Raw genomic sequence first — 26,023 nt, 5'->3', positions numbered from 1 at the left:
GCATCCATTTTGGGGGTGAACCATCGGAAGGAAGACCTTTCTCTCTGTCTCTCTCTCTTACTGTCTAACTCTGCCTGTCAAAAAAAATAAAGTAAAAAAACAAAAACAAAAACATGCATTCAGGTTTTGTCCTTACCACTCCATACTAGGTTTTCATAGAAACAAGTTTTATTCTACTAAATCCAATGATGAATTTTTCTTTGTCTTTCCATCTCAGGTAGTGTTCATTTTATTATTTTATTTTAAAAAAATATTACTTATTCGAGAGGCAAATATACACACACAGAGAGGGAGAGAGACAGAGAGACAGAGAGAGCCTTCATTTCTAGTTCACACCACAAATGCCTACAATGGCCAGGGCTGGATCAGGCTGAGCCAGGAACAGGGAACTTAATCCTGGACTCTCATGTAGGTGGTGGGGACCCAATTACTTGAGCTGTCACTGCTCTCTCTCAGGGTACTCATTAGCAGGAAGTTAGAATCAGGGCTGGAGCCAAGACAAAACACATGTACTCTGATATGGGATACAGGTGTCCAAGCACATCTTAACTGCTGGATAGAATCCTGCTTCTCTACCAGCTTTTAATATGTTTTGTTTAGAAAATTTCTCTTTTGTTTCTTGTGATACTATAATTTCTTAATTTCCTTCCCACTTTATTAGTCATTCCATTTTTTTTTTTTGAGAGATAGAGTTAGACAGTGAGAGAGAGAGAGACAGAGAGAAAGGTCTTTTTTCCGTTGATTCACCCCCAAATGGCTGCCATGGCCGGAGCTATGCTGATCCAAAGCCAGGAGCCAGGAGCTTCTTCCAGGTCTCCAATGTGGGTGCAGGGGCCCAAGCACCCAGGCCATCCTCCACTGCCTTCCTGGGCCACAGTAGAGAGCCAGACTGGAATAGGAGCAACTGGGACTAGAACCCTGTGCCCATATGGGATGCCGGCGCTGCAGCTGGAGGATCAATCAAGTGAGCCACAGCACCCGCAATCATTCCATTTTGATCTTGTTTGCTGTCTTCTTTTCTGATTGATTTTTAAATATTAACATAATCCCATACATACTCTTTTCTAAGTCACATTTTCCTTTCCTTTCCTTTTTTTTTTTTTTTTTTTTTTTTTAGGATTTTATTGATTTATTTGAGAGGTAGAGTTACCGTCAGTGAGAGGGAGAGACAGAGAAAAAGGTCTTCCATCTGCTGGTTCACTCCCCAAAGTGGCTGCAATGGCAGGAGCTGGGCCTATTCGAAGCCAGGATCCCATAGCTACTTCCAGGTCTCCCATACGGGTGCAGGGGCCCAAGTGCTTGGGTCATTTCCTACTGCTTTCCCAGACCATAGCAGAGAGCTGGATCAGAAGAGGAGCAGCTGGGACATGAGCCAGCAACAATATGGGATGGCTGTGCTGCAGGAGGAAGAGTAACCTACTGCTCCATCGCGCCAGCCCCCTGAGTCACATTTCCTAATGAAGGCTCTTCCAGAATGATCCTACTACCTTAATAACATAAAAGGCCCTCAAAAATTAATGTAAGGTGATTATTATGAAAAAAGAAACTGTGCATGGATTACATTTTTGGTACCCTCAATTCTATGTCCTCTTGACTCCCTTTGTACTCAATATGTTCTTCTCTAACAATTTGATCTTTTCCTAGTATTTGACAGCAGTATCTACGCAGTTGCTCTGGTCTCAAACCTAGGAGTTTTTCATGGTCCCTCCCATTCAATTCATCACTAGATACTCAGCTTCATTCTCAAAATATATCTTGAATTTGTTCACTACTCATCATCTCCATCTCTGTCACTCTTTTCCTCTGCAGTATTGTAGCAGCTTCCTAACTGTGTAACCTTCCAGAGAGTCCATTCTCTGTATTGCATCAGAGTGATTTTTTATAAATTGCTAAGAAAGTAATTTCACTCTCCCATTTAAAACCCTCCAAAGAATAAAACTTCTTTCCATTTTCTACAGTGATAGATTGAAGAGGAAAAAGGAGCCAGGCAAGAATTTTTGGGGAGGGCATAGAACAAAAGCTATTTAACTCACTGTTTTATCAGTTGGAAATGCTTGTGAGTTCAGACTTTTGTAAATTTAAAATTCAAAGATGAGGATATTATAAATTCTTGAAATATCTCATCCTCAAAAATACTTTAAGTTGGGTGTTAAATATGTTATTGTGCTTTGATATTTGAAAATTGCCAGTACTTTTGTGCAGTCATCATTCTTAACCATAGAGATCTAAATTTCTTGACTATTCCCAATGAAAGCTTACTATAATAACTTCTTGGATAAAAAAGTCATAAAGATTGTATTTTTCTCCAACCTTTAGTATTGCACAATGTTATTGAAGACTTCCACAATCTCAGCAAGGAGAAGATGAGTGTCTCCGATTTGTGGAATACTTTGACTAGTTTGAATAGTAACTTAAAGAAAGATGAGTTCTTGGCTGCACTAAAACTAGTAAAAGTTGATGGTGAGTATTCCGAATACTAAAATTAAGATAGAAAAGCATGTGAATTTATTTTATGTTTTTGATAACATCCAATCTACCAAGTATGAGGTGGTATCTCATTGTGTTTTTAACTTGGATTTCTTTCATAATTAGAGATTTTGAACATTTTAAAGAAGATTTATTTATTTGAAAATAAGAGTTAGAGGGAAAGACACAGAGAGACTGATCTTCCATATGCTGGTTCACTCTCCAAATGACCACAATAGCTGGGGCTAGGTTAGGCTGAAGTTAGGAGCCAGAGCTTCATCTGGATCTCCTGTGTGGCTGCAGGGGCCCAAACACTTTGGCCATTCTCCCTGCTTTTCTCAATAGCAGGGAGCTAACTGGATTGGAAGTGGAGCAGCTGGGACTCAAACTGGCACCCATATGCGATGCTGATGATGCAGGTGGCAGCTTTACCAGTTACATCACAAAGTCAGCCCCAGAACATTTTTTTTCCCATAGATCTGTTGACCATTTTTTCTTTTGAGAGAAGTATTCAAATCCCTTGTCTATTTAAAAAATAGGATTTTTTCTTACTACTGAATAGTTTGAACTCTTTGTATATTTTGGGTATTAGCTCATGGTCTGGCATATGATTTGCAGATATTTTCTCCAATCTGTAAGTTGTCTCTTTACTCTCATTAGTTTTTTCCCTTTGCTATGTAGAGGTTCTTAGTTTCATGCCATCCCATATGTCTATTTTTACTTTCATTAATTTTCTTTGGGAGTCATATCTAAGAAATGTCTGCCTAGACCAATGTCATGGGACTTCTAACATTTTTTTCTGCTGGTTTTATAGCTTCAGATCTTAGTGGGATAGAGCGTTCCAACATGGTTAAAATGTCAATATACACATTTAGGAAATACAAAGGAATTTCAGATGGTTTATCCTACAGAAAATATTAATATTTGATATTTGATATTGTCAAATTGATCAAATATGTATTGAGTACTTTCAGGTTAAGTCATATGCTAATGGAAAAAGGCATAGCCCAGTGAACATAGAATAAATGGGCAATGTTCATATCTTTATTCGAGTTTAGTAATTAATACTACTTGGGATAAATGATAGATTCAGGAGCAAAGCCTTTGTAATAAGGGAGATGTTGGGCCCTACTAAAACACAGAAGCAGGAAGAATGCTACAATAGAAATATGTGATTTTTCTCTATATACTACAGTTCCAGAAACTCAAGTGTTAATTAATTAATTAATTTGAAAGTCAGAGTTACACAGAGAAAGGATAAGAGAGAGAGAGAGGTCTTCCATCCGATGTTTCACTCCCCAATTGGCTGCAACAGTCGGAGCTGGGCCCATCCAAAGCCAGGAGCCAGGAGCTTCCTCCAGGTCTCCCACACAGGTGCAGAGGCCCAAGGACTTGGGCCATCTTGTACTGCTTTCCCAGGCCATAGTAGAGAGCTGGATTGGAAGTGGATCAGCCGGGTCTCGAACCAGCACCCACATGGGATGCGGCACTTCAGGCCAGGGCGTTAATCTGCTCTGCCACAGCGCTGCCCCACAAGTGTTAATTTAAAAGCCATGGTAGATAGAAGATAAGATGTCATTAACCATAGCTATATTTAAAAAAAACTGTAAATATAGGCTTTTATCTTAGATATACATCTTGTTCGTTATGCTTTATTCTAGTCTATGATCTTAAATTATAATAATTCTGAATCCTTGTATTAATCTTCCCTATTCTAAACAGGGAAATATAGCTGCTTCTGTCTCCTATGTCTCTACTTTGTAATTCAGTACTTGTGTGTTCTTGCACAAGAAATAGGTGTAACTTATGTTAGAAATTGTAGTGATGGAACCATCGAACGCTGAAAGAAGTCATTCAAGTTATCTAGTATAGAATTTTCATTTTCAAACAATTGAAAGGCTAAACTTGGACTGAGGTTTATCTTTTAGTTTTATCCAGGAATATATATTAGCTTTATATTTATATATGGATTGTTCAGTCTCCATTGAATGACTGAAACTGAGAACTCAGTTTATGTAATCCACAAAATGTTCAAAATATAAAAGGAAAGTATGATTCTTATGAATAATCAAGTTATTCACATTTTATCAATTGCTCCATTGGATATGACTTTGAGGCTGATCTATTAAAATGCTTTTCTTGTAGAAGATAACAAAGTCCAATTTGACGAATTTGCAGAAGCAGTAAAGAATGTGAATGATGCCTCCAGATTAGAAGGCAAGTGCTAGATTATGACTGTTAAATTTACTTTTATTGAGATGATGTCGGTGTTGCGGTGTTGTGGGCTGTGGCTTAAGCTGTTGTGCCATAATGCTGGCTCCAAGACAGGTCTTTTTTTTTTTTTTAAGGAGGAAAAAGAAATTTTTTGAAATTAAGCCATTGAGCCATTAAGCCATTAAGGAGAGCAGACTCAAGTTTAAGTACATGAATCTGGTGGATGATCATAGGGATTGGGGAATGGCATTGCATTATTTGCCAACCACTACATTATAAGGCCAGCAAGAAAGGGCCACTTGAGCAAGAGTTAAAGTAGCAAGTCTGAGGCCACTGTTTTCAGAAGAACCTGCTAAGGTTGGCTGGCATATGGCAACTTGGTTTTCAGAATATTCCCTGTAATGCTAACTAATAAAGATGGTTTCACTATGCCTGGGCTATTTGTTGGAGAGGTTAGAGGAACCAGCAGCATAAGCATAGTATGAATAAAATTCTATGCTTTACTTCAACTATATATATATATATATAAATATATATATATGTTAAAAATTTTATTTATTTATTTGAAAGAGTTACAGAGAGGCAGAGGCAGAGGCAAAAGCAGAGAGGTCCTTCATCTGCTGGTTCCTTCCCCAAATGACCGCAATGGCCAGGGCTGGGTTGATCTTAAGCTAGGAGCCAGGTGCTTCTTCTGTGTCTTCCACATGGGTGTAGGGGCCCAAGCACTTGGGCCATCTCCTACTGCTTTCCCAGGCCATAGCAGAGAGCTGGATTGGAAGTGGAGCAGCTGGGACTCGAACCAGTGCCCATATAGGATGCTGGCACTTAGGGCGACAGCTTAATCTACTATGCCACAGTCCCAGCCCCCATACATATATATATATATTTTTTAGTGTTTTTTTAAACTTTTATTTAGTAAATATAAATTTCCAATGTACAGCTTATGGATTACAATGGCTCTCCCCCCCAACCCCCATAACTTCCCTTCCACCCGCAACCCTCCCATCTCCTACTCCCTCTCCCATTCCATTCACATCATTTTAATTATCTTTATATACAGAAGATCAATTTAGTATATATTAAGTAAAGATTTCAACAGTTTGCACCTACACAGAACATAAAGTGTAAAATACTGTTTGAGTACTAGTTATAGCATTAATTCACATTGAACAACACATTAAGGACAGAGATCCTACATGAGGAGTAAGTGCATCGTGACTCTTGTTGTTGACTTAACAAATTGACACTCTTGTTTATGGAGTCAGTAATCTCCCTAGGCTCTTGTCCTGAGTTGCCAAGGCTATGGAAGCCTTTTGAGTTCGCTGACTTTGATCTTATTTAGACAAGGTCATGGTCAAAGTGGAAGTTCTTCCTCCCTTCAGAGAAAGGTACCTCCTTCTTTGATGGCCCGTTCTTTCTACTGGGATCTCATTCACAGAGATCTTTCATTTAGGGTATTTTTTTTTTTCAGAGTGTCTTGGCTTTCCATGCCTAAAATACTCTCATGGGCTCTTCAGCCAGATCCAAATGCCTTAAGGGCTGATTCTGAGGCCAGAGTGCCGTTTAGGACATCTGCCATTCTATGAGTCTGCTGTGTATCCCGCTTCCCATGTTGGATCGTTCTCTCCCTTTTTGATTCTATCAGTTAGTATTAGCAGACACTAGTCTTGTTTATGTTATGTTTTTCCTGATATATATAATTTTTTTTGACAGGCAGAGTGGACAGTGAGAGAGAGAGAGAGACAGAGAGAAAGGTCTTCCTTTGCCGTTGGTTCACCCTCCAATGGCCGTTGAGGCCGGGGTACCACGGCTAGGGCACCGCGCTGATCCGAAGGCAGGAGCCAGGTGCTTCTCTGGTCTCCTATGGGGTGCAGGGCCCAAGCACTTGGGCATCCTCCACTGCACTCCCGGGCCACAGGAGAGAGCTGGCCTGGAAGAGGAGCAACTGGGACAGAATCCGGTGCCCTGACCTGGACTAGAACCCAGGGTGCCGGCGCCGCAGGTGGAGGATTAGCCTATTGAGCCTCAGTGCTGGCCCTCCATATTTATAATTTTAAAGAGAGTTGGGTCACTGTCTTACACTGTAGTTTAATAAGATTTTAGAGGTAGAGTAGGCAATTCTAGGTAATGGTGAGGATTAAATGTAGCCATTTGGAAAGAAAGTAAAGTGATTTTGGAAAGGAAGTGAAGGCTTAGGATCATTGATATGAATCACTTATTTTGTGATATTAATATCCTTGTTAGCACAAAATATAGTATATATGTGTATGTATATAACATCTACATATGAAGTAAATGTGGCAAAATACTAAAAGTTGTTAAATTTTAAAACTAAGCAAACTTTAAAAAGGAAAGGAAGGCTTTTTGTCATTAAGAATTAAAATACTTTGAGACTTTGATCATTTTTATTGTCATTGAATGATAATGGGACATGGGGTGGAGAAAGAATTGTGATTAAGGTGCTAGAATCCTCAGAGAATGTGAAGGAACGATCAGAAAATTATATATAATGGTGTCTGGAGAGTGGCATAGTTTAGTGATAGGCCTGAGCCTCAAAGGGGAGGCATAATCTTTGAGCTGAAAGGGTATGTGGAGTGTAAGAAGGTGAGTAAACTTCACTCAAGACGATTTTGCAAGGAAATAATGTTTTTAAAAGAAATCAAGTTTTAGTTAAGACAAAGAAGCAGAGGTGGTAAGAGTGTTCAAGTGCTGGCCACACTCAGATTATTCTGCAGTTGCCTCTCAGTGATGTTACAGGAACAAGAAGTGAGACAAGGATGCAAGGTACTAAGAAGCTGTGGTTCCTTCTGCTAGTTTTTGTTGGCTTTTATAAACATCATTCTCATCTCACTGTTGTGACCATAACATTTTTATACTGTTTTAAGTGTTTTTAATATATTATCATATTTAATATCCACATCAACTTTGTGAGATAGATATTATTATCCAATTTTACATGTGAGACTGTGAACTTTGTAAAGTGGTTAAGTAGCAATAATTTGCTTAGAGTAGTAATACAGTTCCAGGTCACAAATCCTGAAGGCAAGAATTGAATGTGGGTCTGTCTGACTTAATCATTGCTGGAAATGAAGCAAAATTCCAGCTGCTAGGGAACAATTAAGTCTTGGTAGAATTGGAAACCCAGGTGAATGAATTGTTGTGAATTTTATTCCATATTTTGTATTTCTCATGATTCTGAACTTTAGTTAACCTATATCAAAATGAGTTGGTTTATTGCTAACAGTAAAGCTCCATGGCAAACTACTTTGTATAATTGCACTGAAAAATTCAGGTATATCAATCATTTTGGTTGTACCAATTTTGTATTAGCATCAGAGAAATGTAATCAGTCAAGGACTTTTTACACACTGAGTTGCTGGTCTCATATATTTATCTGAGGGATGAATTCGTCTCTGAGATTTTGTGTTTTTCAGCTCAAGATATGATATTAAACCATTGGGTGCCACTGACAGGAGTCTTTACTTATAGCTTCTGTTCTTTTTTAAATCAGAAGTTAGTTTATTTACCAAGTAACTGTATTTCTAGAGTCACGAGAGATTGTGCTAGCTCTTGATTCACTTGGAGGCAACGTGATAGCTGAAAAGAACTTGGGAGACTTTCTAAGAAGTGTTGGGATTAAGTTGCCTCAAGAAGAGGTACAGAAAATTCTTCAATCAGATTTTGTTTCTCGTAAGTGTTTAAGTATCACCTTCAGATTTTTTAAAAAGATATATTTAATTTATTTTAAAGGCAGAAATACTGAGAAAAGGAGAGAGAGATTTTCTATTTGCTGGTTCACTCCTCAAATGGCTGCAACAGTCAGGGCTGGGTCAGGCTGAAGCCAGGAGTCAGGAGCTTCTTCTGGGTCTCCCACGTGGATGCAGAAGCCCAAGTAGTTGGGCCATCTTCCACTGCTTTCCTAGGTGCATTAACAGGGAGCTGGATGAGAAGTGGAGCAGCCAGGACTCGAACTGGTGACCATATGGGATGCCAGCACTGCAGGTGGAGAATTAATCTTCTATGTCACAATGCCAGCTCCAGATTTCTTTTAATAGCAGTGCAATAAAGGGAGGTATGCAAGATCTATAACTATTTTCTTATGTTATTGTAAGTTTTATCTTCTAAAAGGGGCCTTTCCTCTTTTAATTTCCTCATTTGAAGTTATAGAATACTTTTAAACAAGCAAGACTAAATTTTGTGAAGAGTGGGCTTGTTGAAATCCTCTCTCCCCACATACGTATTGATTTAGCGGGTGAAGAACAGCTTGAGAATTCAAGTTCTGTGAGTAGAAATATTAGCTTTGCCACCTATGCCTGAGTGAGATAACTGGATTTTTGTTGGTACTTTAGTTCCATTATAGGTAGAATCAGAAGTAATATGTCCATAACCTTATAGAGTTATGTCAAGACATAGTGGGTAGAAATGAATTCAAAAGTACCTTATGAATAAAATATTTATAAGAAATATATAAGGTTGCATATTGATTTTGATAGCATCCTTTTAGCATTATTGTGTCTGGGAGTTCTTATTTGTCAACTCTCTCTTTTCCTTCCAGAAGACAACATGGTGAATATTAGAGACTTTATACAGGCTTTGAGAAACACACAGAAATTTTCTAATTTTACTGGTAAGAGCTTTATAGTTAAAAGTAGTAAAAGAAACACAGAACTCATTCAAAAGGTCATGCAATCGATCATTGTATTTGGTGCTTGAAGTTTCTTTATAGAGCTCATATTTGCTATGGTTTGGCCTCTCCTCTCTGAAACTCATATTGGAATTTAATCCCCCTGTAAAGTATCAAGAGTGTAAGCAACCTGACTCTGGTGTTTAGAGATGGGTCCTTCAGGAAATGGTTAGGGTTAGATGAAGTCATTAGGAGACCCCATGACTGAATTCCCATTGCTTTATGAGACCAGAGGACCCAAACATGCTTGTTCCCTGCTTTTCACCATGTGATGCCTTGTGCCACCTTGGCACTCTGCCAGGAAGACCATCATCAGCTTATGTGGCCTCTTGGACCACAAGAACCATAAGCCGAAATAAACCTCTTTGTAATTTACCCTGTCTGTGGTGTTGTGTTATTAGCAACAAAAAATGGACTAAGACAATACCTGTGCCAAATGTTTGTTTCATCTGCATTCAAACACTTCCAGTTATGGGGAATGTACTATATTTTATTTTTAAATTTAAGAATTGTATTTTTGGGATGGAAAAGATTTTAAAAATCACTAGGTTGTTATCTTTTCGAATAGTTAAAATAAGACATCTTTATGATAGAGTAACACCAATTTTTTAATGCAAAAAACCCCTGGATGACCAAAAATATAAGAAATATAATGTATAAATCTCTTTTATTATTATCCTCTGGAAATATCCCTAGTAATGTTTGATGAATATTCATTTAATATTTTACATCTATGAATAATGGTGTATCCTGAATTTTAATTTAAAACTTGTATTATTTTGTTCATAATATTTTATAACTTTTTTCTTAATTAATGGTATACTTTGGATATTGTTTCATTTTCCATTATATTATATAAGCCTACCACATTTTTTGAAGATTACATAATAGTTAAGAATATAGGGATATACTATAACTTTATACATAATCCTTTTGATGAATATTTAGGTTATTTGCAACTTTTTACTATTGTAAACATCTAATGAACATCCTTATACATATCTTTATGCACGTACACACAAGCGTTTCTGTAGAATAGGCTTCTTAGCTGTGGACTTACTGGGCAAAATTTTTTTCAGATTTAAAATGTTAATAGCTACTGTGTAATTATCTTCTAAAAGTTATAAACATTCATACTTATATCAACATTGGGTATTATTAAAAATTCTAAGTTAAATTTTTATTGTTTTAATATGTACTTCTTATCAGAGAGCTAAAATGTATTTCATAGTTGTGAATATTCTTTGATCATTTAAAAATCAGGTTGTCTTTCTCAAATGAACTTTTAAATGACTTTTTATACTAGAAAATGTCAAAAGAACTCTCATGTTCTCTCTTTCCTGCTATGTTGATGTTTTTTCTTGACTCATTTTCCTTTCTTCTTTGACCTATTTTTAAAACTTCTTATTGATGATTATGTCATAGACCAAAACAATCTATCAAATTATTTAATTTTACTTAAAGAAGCTAATTTTAATAATTTATTCATTTCTCTTAATCCTGAAAGGTACATTTTTAAGAATATAGTATAGAAATATGAACTCTGTTTTTTAAATTAAAGGATGTTGGTTACCTGTTTCCAAATTTTGATGTTACCATGTAAACTTGAGACTATGAGGATTCTCTAATGTGAATGAAGTTAGCTGATAGGGATATAGGGACAGAAGTGGAAAGAGAAGAATTGGGGTTTGGGAGGAGTTATGAAGAAAAGAAATTACTTTTTTATTGAAAGGCTTATTAACAGAATAACTAGACGAATTTTGACATACTTTTGTTCATAGCAGACTATCTCCTACTTAAGCCAAGACATTGAACACAATAATTTTTTTTAAGATTTATTTATTTATTTGAAAGGCAGAGTTACAGAGAGGCAGAGGCAGAGTCAGAGAGAGAGAGAGATCTTCCATCTACTGATTCACTCCTCAGATGTTGCATTGGCTGGAGCTGTGCCAATCCAAAGCTAGGAGCCAAGAGCTTCCTCTGGGTCTCCCACATGGGTGCAGGGGCCCAAGGACTTGGGCCATCTTCTACTGCCTTCCCAGGCCATAGCAGAAAGCTGCATCAGAAGTGGAGCAGCTGGGACTTGAACTGGTGCCCACATGGGATGCTGGCACTGCAGACCGGGGCTTTAACCTGCTGCACCACAGTGCCATCCCCTAAACAAAATAATTTTAAGAATAATGAATGTGGCCAGTGCTGTGGTGTAGCAGGTTAAGCCTCCACCTGCAGCACTGGCATCCCATATGGGCGCTGGTTCGAGTCCCAGCTGTTCCCTTTCTGATCCATCTCCCTCATAATGCACCTGGGAAAGCAGTGGAAGATGGCCTAAATGATTGGGCCACTGCACCCACATGGGAGACCCGGAAATACCTCCCAGCTCTTGGCTTCAGATGGGCCCAGCTCCAGCTGTTGTAGCCATTTGGGGAGTGAACCAGTGAATGGAAAACCTTTCTCTGCATCTCTCCATCTGTCTGTAGCTCTGCCTCTCAAATAAATAAATAAATCTTTAAAATAAAGAATGATAAAAGGGTTATTTATAACCATCAGAGGTTATAAATAGAAAACTGTTGGAGTGGAGAAAACTATGGAAATGGGGTTATAGAAAGCTTTTTCCAGGCAATTAGCAGATGGCTAGATTGCAAATGGAATGCCACAATGCCAGCCCCCAGTTCTTTATTGTTCTGCTCAAAAAATTTAGATTTTTGGACTGAATGTTGTATGATATTTTCTGTCTTTGTAGCATTGAATGAGACCATCAATAAATTGGATTGTATGAAAAGTTCTGAATCTGATAAAGACAAATATTCATATGTACTTGAAGACACCGATAGATCTTATTTTACTGATGACACTCTTCAAAAAAGAGTAGATAACGTCTTTGATAAGGGTGAGTTGATTGAGCAAATAATCAGCAACTTGTCACAAACATTTCTTTTACATTTTATTTAGGTGTTTTTTTTTTTCAATTGATATCAGCCATGGAATTTGATGCTGCTTTTCTAAATTTTTATCCAAACTGTTTTATCAAATGCTAATTAAGTTATTGAAACTTTACCACAGACCAAATTTTGGACTACATATTTTGTATCTACAGGAATTTAGTTGTTGCAATATTATGCCCCTGGATGCTCTCATGATCTGGATTGTAAAATTGTTCTCAAAATACATGTTTTTGTATGCCTTTGAAATGATGTTTGTTCTGGAGTGATTTCATATCCCTTCCTTTCCCAGCCTGCAATAATCACTTTTAAGTTCAGATCAACTATTTTTAACTCCACATATGAGGGAAAACATATGGTATTTGTCTTTTTGTGTCTGATTTATTTTATTTACTATAATGATCCACAGTTCCATCTGTTTAGTTGCAAGCATCAGGATTTCTATGCCTGGATAGTATTGCATTGTGTATGTCCACCACATTTTCTTTATCTATTCATCTGTTGATAGACACCTGGGTTGATTTCATATCTAGGCTATTGTGCATAGTTCTGTGCATGAATTTCTTTCATATGCTGATTTCAAGTTCTTCTGATACATATCATGAAGTGGGGTTAACTGGGTCATATGATAGATCTATTTTGAATTTTTTGAGGACCTCCATATTATTCTTCATAGTAGCTGCATTAACGTATATCCCAACAGTAGTTGGGATAAAGTTCCTTTACTTGACTTCCTACTAGCATTTGCTATTTTTTTGTGTGTCTTTTTGATGGTAGCCTTCCTAACTGGATTGAGGTGATATGCTTTCTTGATGGCTGGTGATACTAAGATTTTTTTTCATGTATTTGTTAGGCATTGATAGTTCTTCCTTTGAGAAATGTCTTTTGCCCATTTCCTAGCTAGATTGATTGTTTCTTTGAGTTTTTAGAGTTCCTTATTTATTCTGAATATTAATTTTCTGTCAGATATAGAATTTGCAATTTTTTTCCTATTCTGTCTGTTGTCTGTAGATTCTGTTGGTTGTTTCTTTTGAGTGAGAGGTAAGTATCTTATTTCAATCTCCTGCATATGGATGTCCAATTTTTTCCCATACCATTTATTGAAGAGGCTGTCCTCTCTCCAGTGTATGTTCCTGGTGCCATTGTGGAAAATTAGTGTGGGATGTGTAGATTCATTTCTGAAATCTGTGTTCTTTTCCATTGATCTATGAATCTGATTTTTTATGCCAGTACTATATAGTTGTAGTTATAATTAGCTAGATAATACATCTTGAAGTCTGGTTTTGTGATAGCTCCAGCTTTGTTCTTTTTCTTTTTTTAGGATTGATTTGACTCTTAGAGATTCTTTGTACATCCTTATAAATTTTAGGATTTTTTCTAGTTCTGTCAAGAATATGATAAATATTTTGATGGAGATTGTATTGATTCTATAATTGGTTTAAATCATATGGATATTTTTAATAATATTAATTCTTCCAATCCATGAACATGAGAATTCTTTCCATTTTGTGTGTTGTTCAATTTCATTCATTAATGTTATATAATTTTAATTTTAGAGGTCATCTACATCCTTGCTTGAGTTAATTCTAAATTTTTTGGTAGTTTTAATGAATGGGATTACTCTTATAATTTCTTTCTAAGTAAGTTTATTATTGATATATGAAATGTTATTGATTTTTTGTGTTGATTTTTCTTTCTTTTTTTATTTATTTATTTTTTTTGACAGGCAGAGTAGACAGTGAGAGAGAGAGACAGAGAGAAAGGTCTTCCTTTGCCATTGGTTCACCCTCCAATGGCCACCATGGCTGGCGCGCTGTGGCTGGCGCATTGCGCTGATCCGAAGTCAGGAGCCAGGTGCTGCTCCTGGTCTCCCATGGGGTGCAGGGCCCAAGCACTTGGGCCATCCTCCACTGCACTCCCGGGCCACAGCAGAGAGTTGGCCTGGAAGAGGGGCAACTGGGACAGAATCCGGCGCCCCGACCGGGACTAGAACCTGGTGTGCCGGCGCCGCAAGGTGGAGGATTAGTCTATTGAGCTGCGGCACCGGCCTGTGTTGATTTTTTAAAAAAGATTTATTTGAAAGGCAGAGTGATAGAGAGAGAGAGAGAGGGAGAGAGAGAGAGAGATATCTTATATCCACTAGTTCACTCCTCAAATGGCCACAATGGCCAGAGCTGGGCCATGTTGAAGCCAGAAGCCAGGAGCTTCATTTGGGACTCCCATGAGGTTGCAGGGGCCCAAGCACTTGGGTCATCTTTCACTGCTTTTCCAGGCACATTAGGAGGAAGTTGGATTGGAACTGGAGCAACCAGGACTTGAATCAGCCCCCACAGGATGTTGGCATTGTAGGCAGGGGCTGAACCCACTGTGCCACAGCAGCAGCCCCTGTGCATTTGTATATTGCAATTTTATTGAATTTATTTCTCAGTCTAATTATCTCTTGGTATAGTTTGTAGGTTTCTCTCTATATATAATTATGTTATTTACATAGAGGGATAATTTGACTTCTTCATTACCTACTTGTATGCCTATTAGTTCTTTTCCTTTCCTAATTTCCCTGGATAAAACTTCTGGTACCATGTTGAGTAAGAGCAGTGAGAGTGGGCATCTTTCTCTGGTCCCAGATCTTAGAAGAAATGTTTTCAGCTTACCCTCATTCAATATGATAAATTTGCTTTAGGTTTGTCATGTATAGCCTTTATTATATTGAAGTATATTCTGTTTTACCTAATTTGTTCAAGGTTTTAATCAAGAATGAATGCTGGATTTTATCCAGTTTTTTTCTGCATCCATTGAGTTGATCATATGCTTTTTGTCCTTAATTCTGTTGATGTGTTGTATTATATTTTGATTTGCAGATGTTGAATGATCCCTGTGTCCCTAGGATAAATTCTACTTGATTGTGATGTATGTTTTTTTTTTTTTTTTAATGTGCTGGGTTTGATTTGCTAGTATGTTGTTGAGAATTTTTGCGTCTGTGTTCACCAGGTATATTGGTCTATAGTTTTCTTTCTCCATTTTATCTTAGTCTTATTTTGTGATCAAGATATTCCTGGTCTTGTAGAATAAGTTTGGAAAGGTTCTCTTCTTTTCAGTTTTTTGGAATAGTTAAAGAATTGGCATTAGTTCTTCCTTAAAAATTTGATAGAATTTCATAAGTGAAGCCATCTGGACCTGGGCTTTTCTTTGTTGGGATACTTTTGATTGTTGATTCAATGTAGTTTCATTATTGATCTGTTTTAGTTTTCTGTATCTTCATGGTCTTTGTTAAGTTATATGCATTCAAAAATTTATCCATTTTGTCTAGATGTTCCATATTTTTGGCAAATAGTTTCTTATGGTAGTCCCTAATGATTTTTTTTGTATTTCTGTGGCATTTGGTTTTCTTTTTTGTCTTATTCCAGGTAAAGGTTTATCAGTTTTGTTTATCTTTCCGAAGAACAGTCTACATTGATTTTTTGGGATATATTTTTATTAGTTTCTATTTAATTTATTTCCATTCTGATTTTTATTATTTGTTTTCTTCTGTTGACTTTGGGTTTGCTGTTTTCTTATTTTTCTATGTACTTGAGATATGTTATGTTCTTTATTTGATATTGCTTTACTTTTTTGATTTAGGTACTTCTTGCTAAAATATTCTTGTTAGTGCTGCTTTTGCTGTACCTCATAAGTTTTGGTATATTATGTTTTCATTTTCATTAATTTCAAAGAAGTTTTAAATCTCCTTCTAATTTTTTGAATGACCTTATTGGTCATTTGGAAGCATGTTCTATTTCCATATTTTTGCATAACTTTTAGTTTTTTTATTGCTGATTTCTAGTTTTATTCCATGGTGGTCAGAAAAAAAATACCTGATCTGATTTCACTTTTAAAAAATTTGTTAAGCCTTTGTGGCCTAATTTGTGGTCTATCCTATAGAATATTCCATAGAAAGAATGTGTATTCTGCCGGTGTTTAATATTCACTAAATGTCTGTTAGTTCCATTTGGTCTATAGTAGAGTTGAACTCTAATGTTCTTTGTTGACTTTTCATCTGGATGATCTGTCCATTGATGTAAGTAGAGTATTGAAATTCTCCACTATTACTGTATTTGAGTTTATCTGTCTTTAGATTTAGTAATGTTAGCAATACAAAATTGGCTCAATGATGTTGGGTACATATACATTTACTACTGTCATATCTTCTTTTTGATCTCCTAATCATTATGTAGGGATTTTATTAGTCTTTTTTGCAGTTTTTGTCTTTTTTTAAAAAAATTATTTATTTATTTGAAAGTCAGAGAGAGGCCAGCGCCGGGGCTCAATAGGCTAATCCTCCACCTTGTGGCGCCGGCATACCGGGTTCTAGCCCTGGTCGGGGCACCGGATTCTGTCCCAGTTGCCCCTCTTCCAGTCCAGCTCTCTGCTGTGGCCGGGAGTGCTGTGGAGGATGGCCCAAGTGCTTGGGCCCTGCACCCGCATGGGAGACCAGGAAAAGCACCTGGCTCCTGCCTTCGGATCAGCGCGATGCGCCAGCCACAGTGTGCCAGCCGTGGCGGCCATTGGAGGGTGAACCAATGGCAAAAAGGAAGACCTTTCTCTCTGTCTCTCTCTCTCACTGTCCACTCTGCCTGTCAAAAAAAATTTCAGAGAGAGAAGGAGAGGCAGGGAGGGCGAGAGAGAGAGAGAGAGAGAGAGAGAGAGAATCTTTCATCAGATGGTTCACTCCCCGATTGGCTGCAAGCTGGAGCTGTGCCAACCCAAAGGCAGGAGCCAGGAGCTTCTTTCAGGTCTCCCATGTGGGTGCAAGGGCCCAAGGACTTGGGCTGTCTTCTACTGCTTTCCCAGGCCATAGCAGAGAGCTGGATCAGAAGTGGTGCAGCCAGGTCTCGAACTGGTGCCCACACAGCATGCCAGCGCTTCAGGCCAGGGCGTTAAGCCACTGCGCCACAGCGCCAGCTCCTGCAGTTTTTGTCTTAAAGACTATTTTATTTGATATAAATATAGTTACTTTTGGTTTCCATTAGCATGGAATGTCTTTTCCTACCCTTTCACTGTCTTTGGGTGTCTTTGGGCACCTTTACTGGTCAAATGAATCTCTTGTAGACAACTTATTATTGGATATTGTTTTCTTTAATCCATTCATCCAATCTCTATCTTTTAATTGATGGAATTTAGTCCATTTACACTTAAAGCTTTTGATAAATAATGTCATTTTACTTTTTTTTTTTTTGACAGGCAGAGTGGACAGTGAGAGAGAGAGACAGAGAGAAAGGTCTTCCTTTTTGCCATTGGTTCACCCTCCAATGGCCGCTGTGGGTGGTGTGCTGTGGCCGGCGCATCGCGCTGATCTGATGGCAGGAGCCAGGTGCTTTTTCCTGGTCTCCCATGGGGTGCAGGGCCCAAGCACTTGGGCCATCCTGCACTGCACTCCCTGGCCACAGCAGAGAGCTGGCCTGGAAGAGGGGCAACCGGGACAGAATCTGGTGCCCCGACCGGGACTAGAACCCGGTAGCCCGCACGCAAGGCGGAGGATTAGCCTGTTGAGCCACGGCACCGGCCGTCATTTTACTTTCAACTATCATGTTTTAGTTGTATCTCTTATAGAATGGTAAATGGTTTTGTCAATCTAATCCTGTATATTTTAAAAATATTTTCTCTGAAATAAGTTTGGATTTATAGAAAAATTTCCAAGATAATACTGAGCTCCTATGTACCTTTCCTTCTTCTTAATGTTATTATTATACATAACCATGTTATATTTATTAAAACAAAGAGCTTAATACTGGGCTAAACTATTAACTAAACTGTACAACTTACTTGGATTTTACTGGTGTTTTAACTAATGTTATTTAATGTTATAGGATCCAGTCTAGGAAATTATGTTGCCTTCAATTTTCCTATCTCCTTATCTTCTCTAGTCTATAATTTCTTAGTTTTTCCTTATTTTTATGATCCTGTGACTTTTGAAGAATTTCATATATTATGTAGAAACCCTCAGATTGGGTTTTTCTGATGTTTTATTATGATTAGCTTGAGGTTATAGGATTTTGAGAATAATATCACAAAGATAAATTGCTCTTTTCATTGCACATAAAAGAATATATTAAATCAATGTAACTTCTGATTGATAATAGCAACCTCAATCAGTTGGTTGAAATGGTATCTACCAGGATTTTCCTTTGTAAGATTCCCATTTTCTTTTTTTAATACAATTTTTATTTTAGAAGCAAGTCACAAAGTCCAGTTAGTACTCAAGAAAAGGGAAATTAAGCACTGTCCTTTGAAAAGAGGAGTATCAAAGTGTTGTGTATTTATGTGAAAGCCACCACTTTTATTAATAACTATTTGGGGGGATATACAAACACCTGGTCCTTTGCAATTATTAATGTTGTTTTCTAATGTTGGTTCTCTACTTCCTGTGCATTATTATTTAAAATTATTTCCTTAATCTCCAAATTAATTATATGTAATTTAGTTAAACTATTTAAATAACTTATAGTACTTCAACTCCCTGAGTTGATATAAAGTTCTTTTTTTTAAAGATTTATTTACTTATCTGAAAGTCAGAGTTACGCAGAGAGGAGAGGCAGAGAGAGAGAGAGAGAGAGAGAGAGAAGTCTTCCATCCAGTGGTTCACTCCCCAGATGGCCACAATGGCCGGAGTTGGCACCTATCCAAAGCCAGGAGCCAAGAGCTTCTTCTGAGTTGCCCACGTAGGTACAGGGGCCTAAAGACTTGGGCCATCTTCTACTGCTTTCCCAGGCCATAACAGAGAGCTGGGTTGGAAGTGGAGCAGCCAGGTCTCGAACTGGTGCCCATGTGGGATGCCAGCACTGCAGGCCAGCATGTTAAGCTGCTGTGCTACAGCGCCAGCCCTGATATAAAGCTCTAATCTTAACTTTAATATAAATTCAACCAGATGTTTTATGGATAGTTCTATAACTTAGATGTAAGATAACATGAAAAATAGCCAGAATACTTTTGAAGAAGGAATTATAAAGTAATAATTATGAGGGTGTGGTATTCACGTTGATATAGACAAATTGACTATGAAATGAAATAGGGATCCCAGAAATAAAACATGCAAAAAGATATTTTCAGAACCTTGAAAGGTGCAAGAGATAAGAAACTCATCATGTATAAAGAATATCCTAAAATGCCATTGGTTTTCTCAATGAAAGAATGAAACTGATAGGTGTCGAGTTGGTTTATCAAATGCATGAAGAAATAAATGACTGTTTAAAGTAGAGCTGGAAAGTACTGATTCATGTGGAAAAAAGTGAAATTGGATCATTACCTCATGTTGTAGGGCAAATTCAACCCAAAACAGATTAAGCTTAAATGTCTAAATAAAACTTGAAAGCACTTAGTGGAAGATACAGATGAATATTTTTGAGTGGGGATACTTTCTTAAACAAAGCAGAAAACCATCAATTATAAATGAAGATTCCATAATTTACTTGTATTAAAATTAAAGAGTTTTGTTAAAATAAAAAGACACAACCCTGAGAAGATAAATCACTGTCTCTAGTGTGAGTTCTTTTTTCATTCTTGATGTTTGTAATTTCTATCTTCCATTTTATTTCTTGCTAGGGGACATTAAACTTATTAATAATCAAATTTTTTATTTTATTCATTTTGGATAAATTTTAGCTGTGTTTTTCAGGTTTCATTGATTCAAAATCCTGTTTTTACTATATTTGGTATTGATTTACTTTAGGTTTAATTTACTCTTCTTTTGGTACCTTATTAACATTGAAGCTTGGGGCAGTTGTAATGGTGAACAGAGTTATGCTGCCACCTGTGACACTGCATCCTATATCAGAGTGCTGGTTTGATACCTGGCTCTTCTACTTCTGACCCAGCTTTCTGCTAATGGTCCTAGACCAAAGTACTTGAGCTCCTTTACCCAACATGGACCAGTTCTGGCTATTGTGGCCATTTGGAGAGCGACCAATGGATGGAAGATCTCTCTCTCTCTTTCTCTTTCTTCTGTTTTGCTCTGACCTTCAAATAAATAAATAAATCTTTTCCTTAAAGATTTATTTATTTATTTGAAAGGTGGAGTTACAGAAAGTGAGAGGGAGAGACAGAAAGGTCTTACCTCTGTTGGTTCACTCCCCAGATGGCCGCAACAGCCGGAGATGTGCCGATCTGAAGCCAGGAGCCAGGAGCTTTTTCCAGGTCTCCCGTGCGGGTGCAGGGGCCTAAGCATTTGGGCCATCCTCCACTGCTTTCCCAGGCCATAGCAGAGAGCTGAATTGGAAAAGGGGCAGCCAGGACTTGAATGGGCGCCTATATGGGATGCCAACACTGAAGGTGGAGGATTAACCTACTGCAGCACAGTGCTGGCCCCAATAAGTAAATATTTTAAAAAGGTAAGATAAAAGTTTAAATAACTGATTTTATTTATTTTACCACTTATAGCTACATGTTTTCCTCTGAATAACTATTGCATCTCACAACTTTTTACATGTTATACTTTGAATATTATTTACTTAAATATATTCTAATTTATAATTTATTCATTGAACTCTGGGTTGTTTAGAAAGGTACTATTTAATTTTCAAATATTTGGGCATTTTTATAGATATCTCAATTGTTATTGATTTCTAATTTAACAAGTTTTGGTTAGAGAATATATTTTATATGATTTAAATTCTTATGAATTCATTGAGATTTGATTTATAGACCAGGATATGGTCTGTCAAAGGGAATGTCCCCATATTCCCTTGAAAGAATGTATTCCACAGTTACTGGTAGTTTTCTATTAATATCAACTAGGAGAAAATGTTTGTTAGTTTAGTGTAGTCCTCTAATTCTTAATGATGTTTATTCTACCTGTTCTATTAATTAGCACAAGCTAGGCTTTAAAAATCTCCAATTCTCATGGTGAACTCTTCTGTTTCTCTCTTTATTTTTGTTAGTTTTGCTTTCTTTACTCTAAAGGCTTTTATTATGCACATACACATTTGGTATTGTAGAATTGTGTATATTATCACATGAAATATATTTAACATATTCTGTTTTATTTATATTTATTGCTAATATGATACTTTCACCAATTTCTTCATTTATATTAGTATGAGAGACTTCAAAATAATCATGGAAAACTTGAATTCAAAGCTATAAAAAACTGATTCTCAACATAAGCACTGTCAAGTTTGAGACCCATTTGTAAACAATAAAACCAGCCATTCATTCCATTCCTAAAGAACTGAAGGTCTGATAATGGACCATGTTAATGTAGTAATTTTTATATTACTACCTGAAGAAAAAATGGTTTGCTTTAAAGATTTTTTTTTTTTTTTGAGAATAGAAAACAAGAAAACTCAGAAAGAGCCACATCAAGACTAAGGTGGATGCCTAATAATTTCCCATTGAAAACAGGACAGAATTGCCCTGTTTGATGACAGGCGTGAGCAGGAGGGTTGTTGTGGAGGAGAAGGGCACTGGTGAAGTTTTCCTGCAAAAGTCTGGGATAACTTTCTCCAGCTACTATCCTGAGAAGCAGATGTTATCATTCTTCAGTTGTCTAGAAAGTCAAGAAGCAAACTGCATTGAGCATCCCCCCAAAACCATTCCCTGACTTTTGTTCCTGACTGATCTGTTCTTCAACTGGACCCTGCCCACCTCTTGGTGGCCATTCCTTTGATTGTGTTTTGAGTTCAGGGTTATGCTGGGAAAGCTGTATTTCCCTGTCTGTCACAATTCTTCACAGAAATGCGTCAGGATCTTGATGACACTCGCTTAAAACTTTGATTGCTAGCTCTTCTCTTGTCCATGGCTAATCTGGGTGCAACGTTTTTGGCACCCATGAAACAGAGGTTTGTATTGTTTTATTTTTTAAATCTGAATTGTGTAAGCTGAATCAGTTGATCTGTTTGTGGTGTTGGCTATTGTTTTTCTGTTCCTCGTTGGTCCTCATTATTAGAGCACAAGCAGGGATGATTTTTTTTTCCTGTGAAAGTTGATATGGATGATCTGTTGCTGTGGGCTTCACTTTTGACATTGTCTTGTCCCTTCTTCAACTGAGTTATCCATTTGTTAATTGCTGATTTCACTGGCATTTTGTCCCTATCAACTTTTTAAAGTACCAATGATTTTTTAAAGGCTTTTAAAATTATTTTACTTATTTGAAAGGCAGAGTTACTGAGAGAGAAAAGGATAAGGGGAGGGAGGGAGATAGAGATAGAGATATATCTATCTATCTATATATCTATATGAAATATATATAGACTATAGATATCTATATCTATCTATCTATCTATCTATCTATCTATCTATCTATCTATCTATCTATCTATATATATAGAGAGAGTGTGAGTGAGTATGAATCTTTCATCCACTGGTTCACTTTCCAAATGGCTGCACGGGCCAGGGATGGATGGGCCAGGCTGAAGATGTGAGTGAGAGCTTCATCCAGGCCTTCTACAGGAGTGCAAGGGCCCAAGCTCTTGGGCCATCCTCTGCTGCTTTCCCAGGTGCATTAGCAGGTGCAACAAGTGGTACAACCAAACTTGAATCGGTGCCATATGGGATTCCAGTGGTGGCCTAACCATGACACAATGCCTGCACCAGCATCAGTGATTTTACCAATTTTTTATCCCATATTCACCATAAATTTATTGTTCTTGCTTTAATTTTAGCAAAATCTGTGTAGCTCTCTTATAGGTTCTTTTCAAACTGATGTTTTATCATAATGCCTCCTACTGGATCTGTGGAAACATGTTACAACAAGTTAGTACAGCTTTATCTTGGTGAAAAAAATTAATCTTTGTATTGTTTTAGCATATGCATTTTTCATGAAATATTTGAATAGCCCTATTATGAGTGAAATCATGTAGTCTTTCTGTTCTGGCTTATTTCACTTAGCACAATAACCTCCATTTCAGTCCATGTTGTTGAAAATGACAATATTTCATTCTTTTTTATGGTTGATTGGTATTCAATTATGTATTGTATCGCATTTTTTTGAGATGTTCATTTGTTTGAGTGTAGCGTTCAAAACAAAAAATGTACTAGGGCCCTACTCTTAACATTTTCAACCCTGGATTCTAGAGATAAGTTACTGCTTATAGATAGAGCTCCATAAACTTTTGGGTTCCTTAATGTAGAATATAATCTTTTACCATTGTTGAAGTCAAATAATTTTTAGACTAGCTGGAACACTGAATGATAAGAATGCAATTCAGCAAGTGACTTCTGGATTAGATAGAAGCCATCCACTGTATGGTCCTACTTACTTTGTAATTTTTGTAAATTATGTGTTATACAACTTGTTACTTGAGAGATAAGCAGAGATAGCACTTATTTAGCTACTTGCCCTAGCTGATTGCATGGACAAGGTTACAAATAGTTTTTGGTCCATTTATCTATTGTTTCATATAAGAAAATTTTGTGTCTCAATTTTTGAAATCCTTTATTTTTCTTCATGTTAACTGAATAAAAATTCTGTTAGTATTTTCTCAACTGAGGAGTTTTTGATATATGAAGGGTATTAAAAAAGTTTGGGAAAATGAATATTATGAAAAATTATGCATGGATTTCAAAGTTTTTTTGTATCGAATAAGCTTACTTTAGTTCCATTTTCCACGAACTTTTGAATTACCTTTGTATTGATCAAACATTTGAGTATACTTAATTGCATTATGTTTTTAAATATGGGAAGTTTGAGATGTCTTTTTCTTTCTTATGTATATTTATCTGTCTCAGTACATTCTAGAACATGAATAAACATTTCAATAACCATCTTGTACATGAATTTAAAATAATGTTATGAGGCCAGCACAGTGACAGTGAGAGGGAGAGACAGAGAAAGGTCTTCTGTCTGTTGGTTCACTCCCCAAATGCTGCAATGGCTGGAGCCAGACTAATCCAAAGGCAGGAGCCAGGAATTTCTTCCAGGTCTCTCATGTGGGTGCAGGGGCCCAAGTCCTTGGGCTGTCTTCTGCTGGTTTCCCAGGCCATAGCAAGAAGCTGAATCAGAGGTGGAGCAGCTGGGACTTGAACCAGTGCCCATATGGGATGCTGGCACTACAGGCTGTGGCTTTACCTGCTATGCCACAATGCTGGCCCCAAAATAAGAGATCTTAACCTACAAATTCAAGAAGTTCATTGGATCCCACATAAGATGTAAGGAAATCCATAGAAAGATATATTAGCACCAAAGAGAAAGAAAATCTTAAAGCCAAAGAGAAAAGTTGAATTACCTATAAAAGAGGAATGCTTTCCTATTTTTGGTATTTTTCCCTGGGTATTTAAATTTAGGGAAATAATTTTATAAACTCAAGGAGGTCAACTCCCTAGTTTGGGAGAATCTTTTATGTTGTCTAAACCTTTGTAATACAAACTAGTTTATCCTTTTGTTTTGTTTTTCTTTGATGCACACTCTGGGTAAAGGGCAGCTGCAACACTCCTAAATTATAACCTTCCATCATTTCATTTTGCAGGGGAGAGGTGACAGATTTTCTTACTTCCTTGTAAGGAATTTTGATGTGTTTAAGATTTTAACAGTAATATTTTATTTAAAATTGTAAGTAATTTTCAATAGGAGGTTAATCTAGGTGTCTGGCTACTCTGGCGCCAACAGTTTCAATTGTTTATTTAATTTAATTCTAAAAGCAAAGCCACTAATATCTTTTAAAAAAGCCTTTTAATTCAGAATTTTTTCTACAATATACCTACCTTTCTGCAAACTGGATGTTAAATCTTAAAAAAGGCTTTGCTCCAACTCCATCATATATTTTATATTCTCCCTGTATTTACAGATTTATTTAAAGAGATTATGGTTCTTAATAATATCAGAAATGATAAGATGCCTGTAAATGAACTGAGCTCCAAACTCTTGAGTGCTGGAATTCCATTGAGCGACAAGATGTTCCAAGAGATATTGAGACAAGCATCTATTGATGGTAAATCCTTTACGAAAGAGTAATCTATGTTAAGCTTACCTAAGTCTTAGTTGTACTGTGTACTTGGGATATTTGTTTTATACATGTATATTTTATTTTGTGATTAGTGAAAATTTATTTTTAATTGGCAAATGCAAAGTTATATATATTATGTTCAATGTGATGTTTTGATATATGCATAGATTGTGGAATAATTAGATTTGCTTTTTAATATATCTATTACCTTATATTCTTATATTTTTGTGATAACTTTTGAAATCTACTCTTTTAGTAATTTCCAAATATATATTATTAATTATAGTCATCTTGCTACACAATAGATGTCCAGAAATTCTTTCTGTCTAATTGAAACTTTCCTTTCTTTAACCAACATTTCCCCCATATACCCCATGCCAGCCCCTGGTGACCACCATTCTACTCAATTTTTAAAATTTTTACATAAAAATTATATCATGTAGTATTTGTCTTTTTGTACTGGCTTATTTCACTAAGCATGAAGTCTTTCAGATTCGTCTGTGTTGTTTCAAATGACATAATTTCATTCTTTTCAAAGGCATACTAATATTCCTGTGTGTGTGTCGGGGTGTGTGTGTGTGTATGTCAGTTTCTTCTCCCATCATTACTGATAGACCCTTAAGCCGATTCAGTATCTTCATTATCGTGCATAATGCTGTAGTGAACACCTGGGTGCAGATATCTCTTTAGTATACTGATTTCACTTCCTATGGCTATATAACAAGAAGTGGAAGTGCTAGATCATATTATGGTGCTGTTTTTAATTTTTTGAGGAATTCCATGTTGTTTTCCATGATGGCTGTACTAAT

General features: G+C 36.8%; 1 protein-coding gene across 1 annotated transcript in view; it reads left to right on the top strand.

Moving 5' to 3' along the window:
* Positions 1–25,222, top strand: part of LOC149121110 (EF-hand calcium-binding domain-containing protein 13-like) — a 119,496-nt gene extending 94,274 nt beyond the window's left edge. The window contains exons 15-20 of the mRNA XM_089318020.1: positions 2,317–2,460; positions 4,612–4,683; positions 8,227–8,370; positions 9,236–9,307; positions 12,105–12,251; positions 25,056–25,222. Coding sequence (XP_089174146.1) covers positions 2,317–2,460; positions 4,612–4,683; positions 8,227–8,370; positions 9,236–9,307; positions 12,105–12,251; positions 25,056–25,222 — 746 coding nt within the window. The remainder of the gene's footprint in view (positions 1–2,316; positions 2,461–4,611; positions 4,684–8,226; positions 8,371–9,235; positions 9,308–12,104; positions 12,252–25,055) is intronic.
* The last annotated feature ends 801 nt before the right edge of the window (positions 25,223–26,023 follow it).

This window comes from Oryctolagus cuniculus, chromosome 17 (genome assembly GCF_051225735.1).
Source record: "Oryctolagus cuniculus isolate XC-2025 breed Fujian yellow rabbit chromosome 17, ASM5122573v1, whole genome shotgun sequence".
Taxonomy (NCBI): Eukaryota; Metazoa; Chordata; class Mammalia; order Lagomorpha; family Leporidae; genus Oryctolagus; species Oryctolagus cuniculus.
This window is presented reverse-complemented; position numbering and strand designations above follow the sequence as displayed.